Source organism: Adelges cooleyi, unplaced genomic scaffold, assembly GCF_023614345.1.
Source record: "Adelges cooleyi isolate 19-005CV unplaced genomic scaffold, UGA_ACOO_1.1 ACOO_flye_CR_arks_rails_tigmint_CR_PRNA_749, whole genome shotgun sequence".
In the NCBI taxonomy this organism is placed as follows: Eukaryota; Metazoa; Arthropoda; class Insecta; order Hemiptera; family Adelgidae; genus Adelges; species Adelges cooleyi.
Genome location: NW_026096457.1, coordinates 13,954 through 30,603, shown reverse-complemented (window position 1 = coordinate 30,603; position 16,650 = coordinate 13,954). Strand labels below are relative to the sequence as shown.

The 16,650-nt window shown below is 27.7% G+C and overlaps 1 protein-coding gene across 1 annotated transcript; it reads left to right on the top strand.

Moving 5' to 3' along the window:
• The first annotated feature begins 4,899 nt into the window (after positions 1-4,899).
• LOC126845316 (uncharacterized) lies at positions 4,900-15,838 on the top strand. The gene is made up of 8 exons (XM_050583966.1): positions 4,900-4,937; positions 12,720-12,796; positions 12,877-13,102; positions 13,175-13,230; positions 13,418-13,580; positions 14,005-14,075; positions 14,835-15,003; positions 15,714-15,838. Exons 2-8 carry the CDS (start codon positions 12,761-12,763, stop codon positions 15,791-15,793), a joined length of 801 nt encoding a protein of 266 aa, XP_050439923.1. The 5' UTR covers positions 4,900-4,937; positions 12,720-12,760; the 3' UTR covers positions 15,794-15,838.
• Positions 15,839-16,650: the final 812 nt, after the last annotated feature.

Sequence of the window (16,650 nt, the reverse complement as noted above, 5' to 3'; positions counted from 1 at the left end):
CATAAGAAAAGGTATTCTGTTAGTCTTAAAATATAATTTTTTTCTATACATTTATAAAACTAAATTCGGAATACTGACAATTGCCCTACAATTTCAATTACTCAAAAAAAATATTATTGGACCCAAAATAAAATAATTATCAAAATCGTTTTAAACGTTAGAGACTTCAAATAATTTAACTAGGTCGATGATAAAATATGTGGTTTTTGTTTTCGAATATTTTCTTATTTAAGACATTGGTGTATGACTGTGACTGTTTGAACAAGCATACAAAACAATAAATCAAAACAGTAGTAGTCTTCTTATTTTAAATAAATAATACAACTTAAAACGTGTTTTCAATACGTTTTCCCGTTTAAGAAGGTGAATATACAATTATTTAGAAAAGTAATAATAAATGTTTTAAATTTTGAATGTAAAAATAATTATAGTTATATTATTTATGACCGGATGTAGACAATTTTAAGTGTTCTAAGACCAATTGTAGGAACACGGATAAAAATAAAATACAATACAATACAAAAAATATATGTATTCATAATAATTTATAGTTTTTTTAATATTATATTATAAATAATAATATATTATAAATATATTTACAATTTTCTCATTTCTGTAAATTCTACCCAAAGGTATACAACGCATTTTTATGTGTATTATTATGACTCATATGTTTTTTTCATACCGACACGAATTTAAGGTAAATTAAACGCAAAAAAAAATGTGTGTTGTTTACGCATTTATAACGTACAACGAAAATTCAGAGCATAAAATAAAACCTCACACATTATGGTTTGGAAACCCAAATTTGGGCCTCAAAGAGCAATCCAGTGATCGCAGATAAAAAAAACAAATATCGATAAGAGCATTGTACCTAATGTCAATTATGTGCTTAAAAATGAATTTTTAGTTTAAGGGTGAATATGATTTGGGTTACATTTGTTACATTTTTGTTTTAAATGTATTCACTTTTTGTTATCTCTGGTAAAACCAGTTGACATTGACTATTTAATAAAAAATTTCAATTAAACAATTTTTAGTCGTTAGATAAAACCACTCTTCTATATTGGAATCTATAATGTAAGAGTGACTATAGAATGAAATGGTTCATTTATCAACGAAAAACAAGTGAATGCTCACAGTTTGTTAGTTGTACATTCACCGATTACATACTTAACATACAACAATACATTTAAATGACAATTACACTTGAGGTTTTACACATTAAAGAGCTTGCTTCCACAAGAAGTTGAACAAAAGTAAAAAAGAAAGCAGAGTTTAAACATTATGTTATCTTTATAAATTGGTCACAAAAATAAAATAGGTTCTCTCTATATAAATGTATTGTTATAATAACCCATATATCGTTGTTAACAATATAATGAAATATTTTCATTGTCTATTTACTCACTCACACATAGCGACCTGGAAATTGACTACAGTAAAAGTGTAATTTTCCCCTTATTTGGGGGGGTTTTCCTTAATATAAAATAAGTTTGATCACAGTTTTTTTTTTTTTTTTGGGAAAATTGTACAATATGTTATAGTTCCATTCTAGATAATATACCTTCGGTCTAATTTTCCCGACTTAAATCCCTAAAGCTTTGCTTCGAAAAGTGAAATATAGAAAAAAATACTATCTTTTCTATTGGAAACTGTTTAAATTCCACAAAAATTTGGAATTTATTTGACTTGTTAGTTGTTAAACCTTTAAATTGCACCAAACAAGTTTTAAAAACATTCAGCCTTTTTCCCAGGAGGAAGGAGGGTTGTTGAAATTTTGGGGTTCACCGTGTGTAATTTTGTTGGTAACCCTTTATACTAAAAATGCTAAAGTTATAATATTTTCGAAAAGTATACAATTTCGGCACTTGTGCACACATGAGAATGTTTTAGTCATTTTTTTTTTTTTTTTTTGCCATCCCTTAATGTTTATAAATTTTAAGCAAAAAAATACATCGATCGAGCGACAGAAACAATATATAAAATTGTCGATGTTCGAATTACAATTTTTTTTTATTTTGTGCACATCTAAGTGTTACTTTTAATAGTCCGTAAAACAAATAGTAGCCTAAGCTTAAGTATGGCTATCGACGGATATTCTCAAAGGAAAAATCCATTACAAAATGGTGAAAAATTTAAATCACATTGTATAGAAACAAGCTTGAGTGGGGTATTATATTACTTGGATGACATCCAAGTGGGAGAAACCTCAAGTCATGTAAATAGTGTAAATATACAATAGTTCACGATAATAATATGATCACCCTGTATTCAATTAATAAAAAATATATATATAATTTTAAATCGCTTCGTAATTATCACGTGTTATAGATTACATTTTGATAATTAAGCGCTGACTTGTATTATATTAAATTAACTTTTAAGCAAAGCATATTTGTTTTGAAAAATAGTGGGATTAATTAATCTTTTTTCTTTATTTGTAGTTTTAAGAAATAAAATTAAACTTAAAATAGAGGTTACCAAGATATACTGTATTTATTGTGTAAATCTATTTGATCTATGAAAATTGCTTTTATATGTAATCGAACAAAAAAATACTGTGGAATATCGAAAACAACAATTCGCATAAAGTTATAAAAACTAATAATACCGACCTATATGGAAAAAAAGTTGTTTTTCAGTGTAATAATTTCGCATATGATAAATTTGTACAAATAAGAACAGTTACAACGACAACAACAGCAGAAAACACAATAACAATTTCGTTTTAACAGCAATTGAATAGATGTTTCAATTGAAACGCTCGGTAAAATATCCGTTTATATTTCACTTTGCCAATTGAGAACAATTTAAAAAACAACCGGCTAGGTTAGGGGTTGATGCAATGGTTGAAATTATTATTATACTTGCTGGAATTCGCCAAAAAAAACTAACTATACAAAGGCTTTGTTACGATATTCATATGAATATGTATATATGAGAGTTTTTATACTGAAGATTACAAAATTTCCTTGACACATTTCCTAGCGTAGGTATAACACATTGTATAGGTGTTTATATACATGCACATTTCTGTTTTGAAAACTATTTAAGGGTTTTTAAGGGTTTCGTATGTCACTAAAAAGCGTTATGATACAAATAGATATTTTGAAGTTAAAATAATACATTGACAATCTTGATTGAACGTGTATTGGAAGTAGCATGCTTACTTATTAGACACTGAAGAAAATGCTCAGAATTTATTGTAGCCAAAAACTGTTGTAAAATTTATAAGTTTGATTCCAGTGAATATGTTATGACCCATCTCAAGGGGGTTGAAGTGGCCTGTTTGTTGGACATTTTAGAACAACTCAGGATGGTTAGATATCAATTATGTAAAAATATTAGACTAAATCGGCCACTTTTCTGGGTTAATGTAGAAATCGACTAATGATATTTCATTTAAAATTGTGTTTAAGTCCTATTTTAAAATGAACTAATGAATGAATAAGTGTGAATTTCGGACGGCTGTGGCTGTATAATAATTAGCAGTTAAATTTAAGATTTAGTGAGTGCCGAAGCTTTAAAGTCCACGATGAGTAGCGTACATCCGCCCATGTTTATGACAATGAATTCGCGAAAAATGATTTCAAAATGTAATCAAACAAGAGATAAGTAATTTAAAAAAGCAGTAAAATATTTAAATGGAAAAAATGACAATAGATAAATTGTCATAAAAGTTATATTACTAATTATGTAATTTTCCAAAGTATGAAAATATCCAGAAGACAAATTCGTCTTTAATTGAAGATTTAGACATAGTGGTTGAATACAAACTATTATTCTATTTTACTACAAGAACAGTTTACCGATAAATTGTAGCACATTTTTTTTTTAAATGTCAATTACTTTGAAAACAACCGAAAATTAACTACAGTTTTAAATAATGTTAAACATCTCTAATTTTCGAATAAAGAGAAAAACGCGGGCTGTATTTAACTAAGTCCCTAATAAATTTATTAGATGCAAGTTTTTTTTGTAATTTAAATTTGGTTCAATTTTAGCGTGTGACACATACATTTTAAAATTATTTAACTCAATGAATTTAGACTTTTGAGCGTAGAAGCGGTTTTTAACAAATATTAAGGCGACAATGAGAAATTGTCCGTTATGGCAAATCATCACATTATAATATTATGTTTAATATTTTTTTTATAACCGTGAAACTATGAGTTTCTGACTTCTACTATTAGTATTAAGTACGAATGGTGCTCAATTTAAGTTCGGGGAATCTATGGATAAGTTTGGTGACTATACAAATTTCAGAAGGATTTTCTCATCCGTTTCAATAAATGTACCTAACCGCATAGTAGGTATAGTGTATAAAAATTATTTGTTTTTACTTATAAGAATAATATTATTATCATATGAAGATTTATTAACGTTCATCGTTCGCTAAATCATGTTTTTGCGATGTACATACAGCCAAAAAAAAATATGTTGTTATTAGATTTCACATAAGCAATTAAGGCATATTTTTCAAAATGTTTACACTGTTTTTAAACCGTACCGTTGTGTCGAAAACAACGTTTCAAGTATACATTATATAAATAAAATTAAATGGAAAACGACTATACACTAACACTATAGACACCTCGAGTCGAATCGAATTTCACTGTTCGTCCGTCTTTGGTATCGAAAAATTAATTCAGACTCAACAAAGTTTTTGAAAAAAAAAACAACCATTATGCATTTCAAATGTGCTGTTATCCTTTGCGCGTTGTACTTGGTGACCGTGACACAGGTAAAATTAAATAATAATAATAATACTATTTAATATTATCATTGTACTTATAATACTTTATAGAGCATGGGACTCAATGAGGAACAAGTAAAAAATATTGTTAAAATATTTGGAAAACAAAAAAACCGCATAGACTTAATTACCTTAGAACTATGCAGAAAATACAATTTAGATTTTGAACACAAAAGAGGTAATAAAGTATCTGTTAAACGTTTCGGTTGTAATCATGTGTAACCCCCCCCCCCCACCACTTAAACACAAAAATTGTAAAATAATATCGTCCGTCTTTTCAGTATTTAACAATTTTTCAAATTAACGCTCTCGTCTTGACTAGCTCAATTAAAAATTGTTTACCATTTTTTTATTTATAGGTAGGACAAACGCTCAAAAAGTACAAGATCTTTTGGTATTTCTGGCCACTAACGATAAAAATTTAGACGACTGGAAGGTAATAACAAAAAAATTATATATTAAATAAATTCAAATTAATCTGATTTTCTTATTTTTATACGCGTTTTTTTTTACATAGCTCTCAAGTTTGTCATCTTACGAAGTAGCAATTTACATAGGCGTGTTTAACGAATACGACCTGTGGTTTGATCACAGCGGACAACTTGGCAAAAGTGAAGTAAAAAAAGTCGTTGACGCTTTAAATCTAGAAGGAGACGTCAAAAAAAAATTAGCAGACGCAATAAAAAAAATATTTAATGTCTTAATGAAAGATTCAGACTCGTTGCTATCAATATCGAGTACCGTATTATTGAGTTAACGAAGCTTTTAATTATTTTTCTTAGGTTGATAATTTAAATTAATTTTTATAGGTGAAACAATTAACGCCCCAAAATTCTTAGATGCGTTTTTGAAAGTAAAACCAAAAGTAAGGATATGATTTCGTTAAAGGCTTGACAAAATACACATAACTATGATTTTGCCTGACATGGTGTTTGAACATGTCTAAGAAAAATGTATTTTGTAAATTTTGGCACATTGTAGCCTTTAAAAAAAAATTAAACTCTTTAAGTATACTTAATATCTACATAGTTTAAATATCTGTACACAGGGCAGAGGTCTGAACAAAAAACTAATTCTGGAACTCATCCTTTTATACAAGTATCACAAAATAGATAGCAAGCACATTGACCCAGTTGAAATAACAAAGTTTTTCCTAGACTTATCTATAGTTAAAAAAGAACACGAAGACCTTTTGGTATTTGATTCCATTCGTAAGCATATATTTTGTTATTATCTCGTTTGTTATTATTATAGGTCTATGTAGAGGTGCAAAAAAAACTCATATAAAGCAACAATTAAAAAATTATCATTTAATATATATTATTTTTCATTATTTTATTTTTAATGAACAAATTTATTAACACTAGCTGTTTGTTTTGAATTTTTCGTTATTAATATTATTTTTAATTATCGACTTTATTTTTTTTTTAGTTAATTGAGATAATTTGTCATCAATAAATAATAAACAAATTACGTTTTATTTATAGAGATTTTAATAATGTTTATGTTCGTTTTTTTTATTTATTATTAATGAAATAATTATAATTTAAAGATTTATTTTTAGTTTTAAATGTTTCCCGACTAGTTCTAAGAATATATTTTAATATAATAAAAAATGTACCAATATGTTGATTATAGGAACGGCTGCTTTTCAGTTGCAAGAGCTTTTGCTTGTTCTAGCAGAATATAACAAAGAGACAAAAGAAGAAGTAATATTAAATTATTTTTTTACTATTGACTTTTAAATGCTTTTAGGATGACGCACCCATTTTATAAAGAAGTAAACTATAGGAAAGTTTTCGTAAAATTCTAATTAAGAGCATAAACTATAGTGTGCACTCCTTAATCGAGCAATGAGGATTATTTTATAGATATAGTTTTTTTGTCAGACAATCACTATTATTTCTATAGAAAAACATCACACTTGCTATCATTTGCTCGAATCAAAGCTAATGTGTCGACAAATTAATTAATAATAATTTATTAAAAATTACAAAAAAATTTAAACATTAAAGATGTACAAAAAAGGTATTAATGTATCTACCAAAAAATTGACATAGATGATACGCTCTTCTAGGTGTCCATGAAAATTCGATGAACTCAATACTATCACAACTCTTAAAGTTCATTTTATTCACGCAAACTATGTTGTCACTCTAAAAAATGACGAGTGCGTAACGTTTTTGTGTGCAATACATAATCTAATAAGGTACTTTGTTGATTTCTCAGCCTGGAACCGTATATTCTACCGATTCAGTTAGAGATGTTTTATCAAATTTCTCTAATAACGACGTCAACAAAAACGGTTTACTCAGTAAGCAAGAACTTAAAGGAATTGAAGAACCTCAATACCAGATCGAAGACGTTGACACTGTGTTTAAAGAATTCGATATGGATGGTAATATTAGAAATTATAGCGTTAACAAAATCTGCTTAATTTTTTTTAATTACTACCTTTCATAGTGTATGATAGGGTAGCATATATGATGCGTAACATAGGGTAGGATCAGGCGGTTATACATGTGTAGATAATAGATATATATATTGATAGGCATGTAGATTTTAACAGTTAGAATTAGTGAAATAAGTATCGAGAAACCGCCTTGGTTAATATCTACATAAGAGAAACGTTAATAAAAAAAAAAAGATTTTTTCACGATAAATAAAAATGTTGTACTAAAGATTTTTAGATGAAAAGGAAAGATGTATCACATTATAAATCATCAGACCTTTATCTGGGTTTGTGTAATCATTCGGTCACAACTACAAGAAACGACCTCCAATAAATTGGAAATGTGTCCATAAGTTAAGGGTGTAGGGTTATTAATGAGATAATTTTTAAGGTTTTTTATATGTTCATTTTCATGATTTTAACGCGGCGGGAAAGAAGTGATTTTACACTAATACAAGTTGAATGATATTTTAACAATTAATATGATATTATAGTGATCAAAATGTTGAAGAAGACACAAAATAAAATTAACTTATAAAAATATTATACTAAAAATATTGTACTTTTTAGGTGACGGACATTTAAACATTGCAGAGTTTTGCCTGGTGGTATTTGCGAAACATGAGCGATTGAACGCTGAAAAGGCAGAGCATGAGCGAATGAAGGCTGAAAAGGAGGAGCATGAGGGAATGAACACTGAAAAGACGGAAAATGAGGGAAATACGCTGAGAAGAAGGATAGTAAAAAAATAACGTTGGAAAAATTTAATGTTTTTACTGAATTAAATATTATAATTATTGTATTACATTCAAATATTTATGTGAGTGCTTTACTTATGGGGTAATCAGTTAATTTTGATGTTTTAAGATAATTTTCATGGCTGTATAATTTTAAAAATATATTTGAATTTATTCCTTTACCGAATAAACAACGATATCAATTCATATAATTAATAAAGGATATTAATTTTTTTTTGTCAATTCATAAAACAATTAAACTTATATATATTATATAAATGATGTAATACCATAAAAACTATATTTTTATTTCGAAATTATTGTATAATTAACTATTCTATGCTTTGCAAATCATATAGTTCCTGAACAGCACAAATAAAAAACTAATACGTTTTTTGAAAACGTTGTACTGGTCAAGTACAGACGTACAGTACACAGTTATTATGGACGTTAAAAAGCAAGTGAACATCAACTGAATTTACGCTTGATGAATAATTATAATGACACTTTTCAAGTGAAGGTAAACATAAACAAAAAGAGATTGACGATACAACACTACGGTACAGGCTATCTATTTTTATTTCGAAATTATTATAATTATCTATCCTAGGCTTTGCAAGCCATATAGTTCCCAACAATCACAAAAATATGGTTATTATGTTTATCGAAAACGGTATAAAAATATACGTACTAAAAATTTAAAAAAAAATCTTACAATATTTTAGAAACATTAAGATTAGAAAAATTGTTGATTATATTTTACAAATCTATAGATTACATATATTTATAAATATAAAATATAGAATAAATATGTATACCTACATAGTAAACAAATAAAAAAATAGCTTACATTTTTTTTAATTAAAAAAATATTATAGCCGTTTTGCGAACAATATTTATCTGAATAATATGTTTTTTGATCAATAACACTGTACTATTTTTGCTACAAGAATAAACTAAACTGAAAGACACTATAGACAGCATGAAAATAATTGTTAGATATCATTTTGCTGAATGAGATACTCTGCTGGTTTCTAATATATTTAATAATTATTCATATATTATCTATTTGTATGAACAAACCTAAACGCGGACAAAGGCCACAAATGTAGATACATACATGTATCTAAAACGTTTTCACGCAAACGTCGCATTCGTGCAGTCCGCTTTCTTTTTTAGTGTTTACACACCAGCCGTTTGATTCCTTTTTGATACTGATCACGATGCCCGTCGCCGCCATTTCACCAAGCCAAGTCGCACAATAATAATTATCCACACGGCAATTTAAAATCTCAAAATTCTATTAGTTACTTAGAAAATGTCAAAACGCTTTTACCGACATGATTGATTGCTATATTAAACAATTTTCAAAGGCATGCCTTTTTCGATTTGTTTTCTATTGTAAGAAAAAATATAGATTAATGGGAAAAATGATTAATAAAACTTTAACGGTGAATTTGTACATTTTTAAAATATCAATCAGTAAATGAGATTATGTTTACTAGACAATGTCCAAAACGGGTTGTCAACCCGGATTGTCTGTCGCCATTAAAGATAAATGAGATAAAATGATTACATTGACATAGAAAATCTAAATGGAATTGCAAATATTGTGTAGTGATATATAGGTATGATGATTCGATGATAATGTCGTAGTTAAGTATACTATTAAATATCAATCTGTATTTTTTTTTTTAAATATTATTTTAATATTATCGGATAAATTAATTAGGAATTTTTATCAAAGTTTCTAAAAATTATTTAAATACCTTGAGGCTATAACTTTATGAAACATATTATTATTATGCAATTACACTTGAGGTTTTACACATTAAAGAGCTTGCTTCCACAAGGAGTTGAACAAAAGTAAAAAAGAAAGCAGAGTTTAAACATTATGTTATCTTTATAAATTGGCCACTAGATAGACCAATAGATGTTTCAATTGAAACGATCGGTAAAATATCCGTTTATATTTCACTTTGCCAATTGAGAACAATTTAAAAAACAACCGGCTAGGTTAAGGGTTGATGCAATGGTTGAAATTATAATTATACTTGCTGGAATTCGAAAAAGAACATACTATACAAAGGCTTTGTTACGATATTCATATGAATATGTATATATGAGAGTTTTTATACTGAAGATTACAAAATTTCCTTGACACATTTCCTAGCGTAGGTATAACACATTGTATAGGTGTTTATATACATGCACATTTCTGTTTTGAAAACTATTACTGTGAAATTCAAATACAAATCGGGTTCAAAACCCTGTTTGAAAACATAGGTTAAATACGTCAACGAAGGTGATTTTTCCCATAAAAATCCATAGGTGTAACTAAAGGAGGGAGAGCCCATCTCTAGAATACCTTCCCTAGTAGCTCAAAGGCTACATAAAAAACAGTAACGTATTTCCTATAAATTTCAAAGTTAATTTAAAAAAAAAACGTTTTACTTTTTAAGGGTTTCGTATGTCACTAAAAAGCGTTATGATACAAATAGATATTTTGAAGTGAAAATAATACATTGACAATCTTGATTGAACGTGTATTGGGAGCAGCATGCTTACTTATTAGACACTGAAGAAAATGCTCAGAATTTATTGTAGCCAAAAACTGTTGTAAAATTTATAAGTTTGATTCCAGTGAATATGTTATGACCCATCTCAAGGGGGTTGAAGTGGCCTGTTTGTTGGACATTTTAGACCACCTCAGGATGGTTAGATATCAATTATGTAAAAATATTTGATTAAATCGGCCACTTTTCTAGGTTAATGTAGAAATCGACTAATGATATTTCATTTAAAATTGTGTTTAAGTCCTATTTTATTTGCTCAAATTTGTCTTTTTGTAGTAAATGAATCAGTTATTCAACAATCGACTTCCGTAATAACATGCATTCCTTCATTCAATCCCTTTAATGTAATCGTTGAGCAATTGATTTATTTACTGTATTTTTAAACGGGTTAATTACACCCAATTACAAATAAGAGAAGAATAGGAACATAAACATAGAATTTGCACAAAAATATAAGCATACAGATTAACACAATAGCTGACAAATACAATGGATTTCAACAACACAAATGCAATATGAAATATGATTAAAATGAACTAATGAATGAATAAGTGTGAATTTCGGACGGCTATGGCTGTATAATAATTAGCAGTTAAATTTAAGATTTAGTGAGTGCCGAAGCTTTAAAGTCCACGGTGAGTACCGTACATCCGCCCATGTTTATGACTATGAATTCGCGAAAAATGATTTCAAAATGTAATCAAACAAGAGATAAGTAATTTAAAAAAGCAGTAAAATATTTAAATGGAAAAAATGACAATAGATAAATTGTCATAAAAGTTATATTACTAATTATGTAATTTTCCAAAGTATTAAAATATCCAGCAGACAAATTCGTCTTTAATTGAAGATTTAGACATAGTGGTTGAATACAAACTATTATTCTATTTTACTACAAGAACAGTTTACCGATAAATTGTAGCACATTTTTTTTTTAAATGTCAATTACTTTGAAAACAACCGAAAATTAACTACAGTTTTAAATAATGTTAAACATCTCTAATTTTCGAATAAAAAGAAAAACGCGGGCTCTATTTAACTAAGTCCCTAATAAATTTATCAGATGCAAGTTTTTTTGTAATTTAAATTTGGTTCAATTTTAGCGTGTGACACATACATTTTAAAATTATTTAACTCAATGAATTTAGACTTTTGAGCGTAGAAGCGGTTTTTAACAAATATTAAGGCGACAATGAGAAATTGTCCGTTATGCCAAATCATCACATTATAATATTATGTTTAATATTTTTTTTATAACCGTGAAACTATGATTTTCTGACTTCTACTATTAGTATTAAGTACGAATGGTGCTCAATTTAAGTTCGGGGAATCTATGGATAAGTTTGGTGACTATACAAATTTCAGAAGAATTTTCTCATCCGTTTGAATAAATGTACCTAACCGCATAATAGGTATAGTGTATAAAAATTATTTGTTTTTACTTAAAAGAATAATATTATTATCATATGAAGATTTATTAACGTTCATTGTTCGCTAAATCATGTTTTTGCGATGTACATACAGCCAAAAAAAAATATGTTGTTATTAGATTTCACATAAGCAAGAAAGCCATATTTTTCACAATGTTTACACTGTTTTTAAACAGTACCGTTGTGTCGAAAACAACTTTTCAAGTATACATTATAGAAATAAAATAAAATGAAAAACGACTATACACTAACACTATAGACACCTCCAGTCGAATCGAATTTCACTGTTCATCCGTCTTTGGTATCGAAAAATTAATTCAGACTCAACAAAGTTTTTGAAAAAAAAAACAAACATTATGCATTTCAAATGTGTTGTTATTCTTTGCGCGTTGTACTTCGTGACCGTGACACAGGTAAAATTAAATAATAATAATAATACTATTTAATATTATCATTATACTTATAATACTTTATAGAGCATGGGACTCAATGAGGAACAAGTAAAAAATATTGTTAAAATATTTGGAAAACAAAAAAAAAGCATACCTTAGAACTATGCAAGAAAAATAATTTCGATTTTGAACACAAAAGAGGTAATAAAGTATCTGTTAAACGTTTCGGTTGTAATCGTGTTAAAACCCCCCCCCCTCCCACTTAAACACAAAAATTGTAAAATAATGCTGTATAACAATTTTAACGCTCTCGTCCTGGCTAGCTCGATTAAAAATTGTTTATAATTTTTGTCTATTTTATTTTTAAATATAGGTAGGACTTGCGCTCAACAAGTACAAGATCTTTTGGTATATATGGCCGGTAAAGACAAGCATTTAGACAACTGGAAGGTAATAACGATAAAAAAATATTGAACAATTTCAGATTAATCTGATTTTCTTATTTCCATAAACGTTTTTTTTTTACATAGCTACAAAGTATATCGTCTTTCGAAGTACAAATGTACGTGGGCTTGTTTAACAAATTCGACCCGTGGTTCGATTACAGCGGACTACTTAACTACGACGAAGTAAAAAATGTAGTTAAAGCTTTAACTCTTGAAGAAGACGTCAAAAAACAATTAGTAGACGAAATAAGAAAAATATTTAAAGTCTTAATGAAAGATTCAGCTGAAGACTCGTTGATACTTACAACGAGTACTGTATTATTGAGTTAACGAAGCTTTTAATTATTTTTCTCAGGTTGATAATTTAAGTTCATTTTTATAGGTGAAACAATGTCCGCCCCGTATTTCTTAATGGCCTTTTTGAAAGTAAAACCAAAAGTAAGGATAGGGTTTCGTTAAAGGCTTGACAAAATACTCATATAACTATGCTTTAGCGTTTAAACATGCCTAAGAAAAATGTATTTTGTAAATTTGGCGCATCATAGCATAAGAAAAAAAAAATTTTAACTTTATCCGTATACTTAATATTTACATGATTTTAATACTTGTACTTCACTACTACTAGGGCAGAGGATTGAACAAACATCACGTTCAGGAACTAATCCATTTTCATAAGAATAACAAAATAAATGGCGATCAAATTGACCCTGTTGCAATAAGCAAGTTTATCAAGAAGTTATCTTTAGTTCAAGAAGAACACGAAGACGTTTTGGTTTTTGATTCCAGACGTAAGAATATATTTTTGATATCATCTCGTTTATTATTATAGATCTATGCAGAGTTGGCAAAACAACTTTTTATATATGCGAAGCAATAAGAAAATATTATGATTTACTAATTTTCTTATTTGAATTTTTTATGAACAAATTTATCAACACTAGTTGTTTGTTTCGAATTATTTGTTAGCAATATTATTCTTTACATACGATTTATTTATTTTTAAATTAATTGAGATATTTTGACATCTATAAATAATAAACAAATTACGTTTTATTTATAGAGTTTTAAATAATGTTTTATTTATTATTAATAGAATAATTGAAATTACATTAAAATTTTTTTTTTAATTTAAAAAAGTGATTCCCGACTGATTGTATTAATATATGTATTATTTTAATAAAATAACAAATGTGTTTAACATTTTGATTATAGGAAAGACTCCTTTTCAGTTGCAAGAACTGTTGCTTGTTTTAGCAGAATACAACAAAGGGGCCAGCGAAGAAGTAATATGAATAATTTTATTACGATTATCTTTTAAGTTATAATTTAATGAGATGCACACACCCATTTATTAAAAAAGTAAAGTATAGGACATTTTTCTTAAGAGCTTGATTTGTGTACACTCATTAATCGAGCAATAAGGGTTGTTTATTGGTTATAGTTTTTTGATTGTCCGACTATTACAGTAATTACTATAGAAAAACTACATTTTTATTCATTATTAAAGAGTAATCATTTTACCGCGAACCACTCAATAATTCATAAAGTTTATAAGACATTTTTTTTTTGTTTTAAAAAACTATTTAAAAACTATTTTTAATGTTAGAGGCGCTTATAAATTAGGACAGGATGGGAAATACCGTTAGTTAGGTAAGAAATAACACTACAATCCACCTTTCCTCCAACCCTATACTTGAAACTTCAAAAAAAGTTATCCAAAATACTCTTAATTTAATAAGATAATGATAATGTATGTGTTACCATTAAAGTTTCAAAAGTTTAAATAATTAGCTTGGTAGGGAGGTAGTCCAACCATTTTTATAATATTTTATTAAAATAAACAAAAAAAAAATTATCGGATCTACCAAAATATTGCCATAAATTGAATATGTTCTTCTATTTTACAATGGAAATTCAGTGAACTCAATACAATCACAGCCCATGTCCCATAGAGTATATTTTATTCGCACAATACAAATGACGATAGGTACCGTCCTCTTGTGCACTATATAATCTAAAGAGATACTTTGTTGATTTCTCAGAATGGACCCGTATATTCTACCGATTCAGTTAGAGATATTTTATTGCATTTCTCTAATTATGACGTCGACAAAAACGGTTTACTCAGTAAGGAAGAACTTAAGAAAATTCAAGAACCTCGATACCAGATCGAAGACGTTGACACTACCTTCAAAGAATTAGATACTGAAGGTAATATTGGAAATTTTAGCGTAAACGAAATCTGCTTAAGTTATTAATAGCTATCATTAAGAGTGAGGACGAGCATAAAGTAGGATCTATATACGACATACGTGTAGATTTTAACAGTTATAATTAGTAAAATAAATCTCGAGAAACCGCCATGATAATATCTACATAAAAACACACTTTATTAAATTGAAGATTTTTTCATAAATTATATAAATACAAATATTATAGTAAAGATTTTAAGATAGAAAGAAAAAATGCTTTAGCTTTAGGCCTCTCAGCTCGAACACGATACAAAATAACGACACGAAATAGCGTCACGAAAGTAGCGAGCCTACTTTAAACGTATAATAAAACGAGTCGTCGTCGTCGTAATGTAAACGTTTTGGCCAGAACATAATGTAATTAATCTCAAGGAGATTATAGATAAAAAATAATCCATATTTAGGAGCTACCAAGCTAAAGCATGGTCCATGTTTTTTAATTTTAGCCATTATGTTTTCGGTAGACTGTAACTTTTTTATTTAAACATCTTCATGATTTCAACGCGAGAGGGATGAAGTAGTTTTACAATTGTAAAAAGTGTTGTCAGAAAAATATTGCTTATATTTCAACAATAGTTAATATGTAATTATAGTGTGTTCACGTCTGCTGAAGTAGATCTAGAGACAAAATAAAATAAATTCCTTAACTTAAAATATTGTACTTTTTAGACGACGAACATTTGTACATTACGGAGTTCTTCATGGCGGTATTCGTGGAGCGTGACCGAAAGAACGCTATAAAGGACTAAGTGTTTTAACTGAATTAATCATTATTTTAAACGTTTTACATACGAATATTTTTAATTATTCCTTTAAGAAATATACAATGATATTAATCTATATTGACAATATAAGATATTATTTTAATACGTTTGTTTTTGTGAATTTCTAAAATTATTTAACTTTTAATGCAATACCGTTAAAATGATATTTTTATTTAGAAATCATTATATAATTACCTATCCTAGGTTTTGGAAGTCATATATTTCCTGAACAGCCCAAAAAAAAACAAGCTACCAAGTCTTTAGTTGTTGAGTAAAAAGAAAAGCGCGGGCTCTATTCAACTAAGTCCCTAATAAATTTATCAGATAAAATTTCAGATAATGTTTTATATTGTATTTTTTTTTGTTGTTATTTTAAGTTTAGTTAAATTTTAGTGTGTGACATATACATTTCAAAATTATTTAATTCGATGAATGCAGAATTTGTTTAATAAGGCCACGCTTTTCTTTTAGGTCAAAAATACTTAAAGATGTTCAACATTATTCAAAATTGTAGTTGATTTTCAGTTGTTTTCTAAGTAATTAAATTTTTTTTAAAAAGGGCTACAATTGATTGTTAAATTGTTCTTGTGGTAAAATTATTTTTTACTTTTTAGTTCACTTTTTTACTATATTTTAGAAAAGCATGTCTTTATAAGTTTTATTTTTTTATTTTTTACTTTTTAGTCCTATCAAGTACCTTTATACTTAATAATTGTGAATATATTACTAAATTCATTTTGGCGGATTTGAAAAAACATGAAATTTCAGTGAAATAAATTTTTAACAAACAAAATGAGGACGGGGCACTAATGCGTTTAGCGTGAACGGGGTCGTTACTATGA

Bases quoted from the DNA above. Each gene is read 5' to 3' on its own strand.
- LOC126845316 (XM_050583966.1), top strand. From the start codon at position 12,761: ATGGCCGGTAAAGACAAGCATTTAGACAACTGGAAG. The intron at 14,076-14,834 runs GTAATATGAATA...TTGATTTCTCAG, and splicing joins ACAAAGGGGCCAGCGAAGAA to AATGGACCCGTATATTCTAC. The intron at 15,004-15,713 runs GTAATATTGGAA...TGTACTTTTTAG, and splicing joins CAAAGAATTAGATACTGAAG to ACGACGAACATTTGTACATT.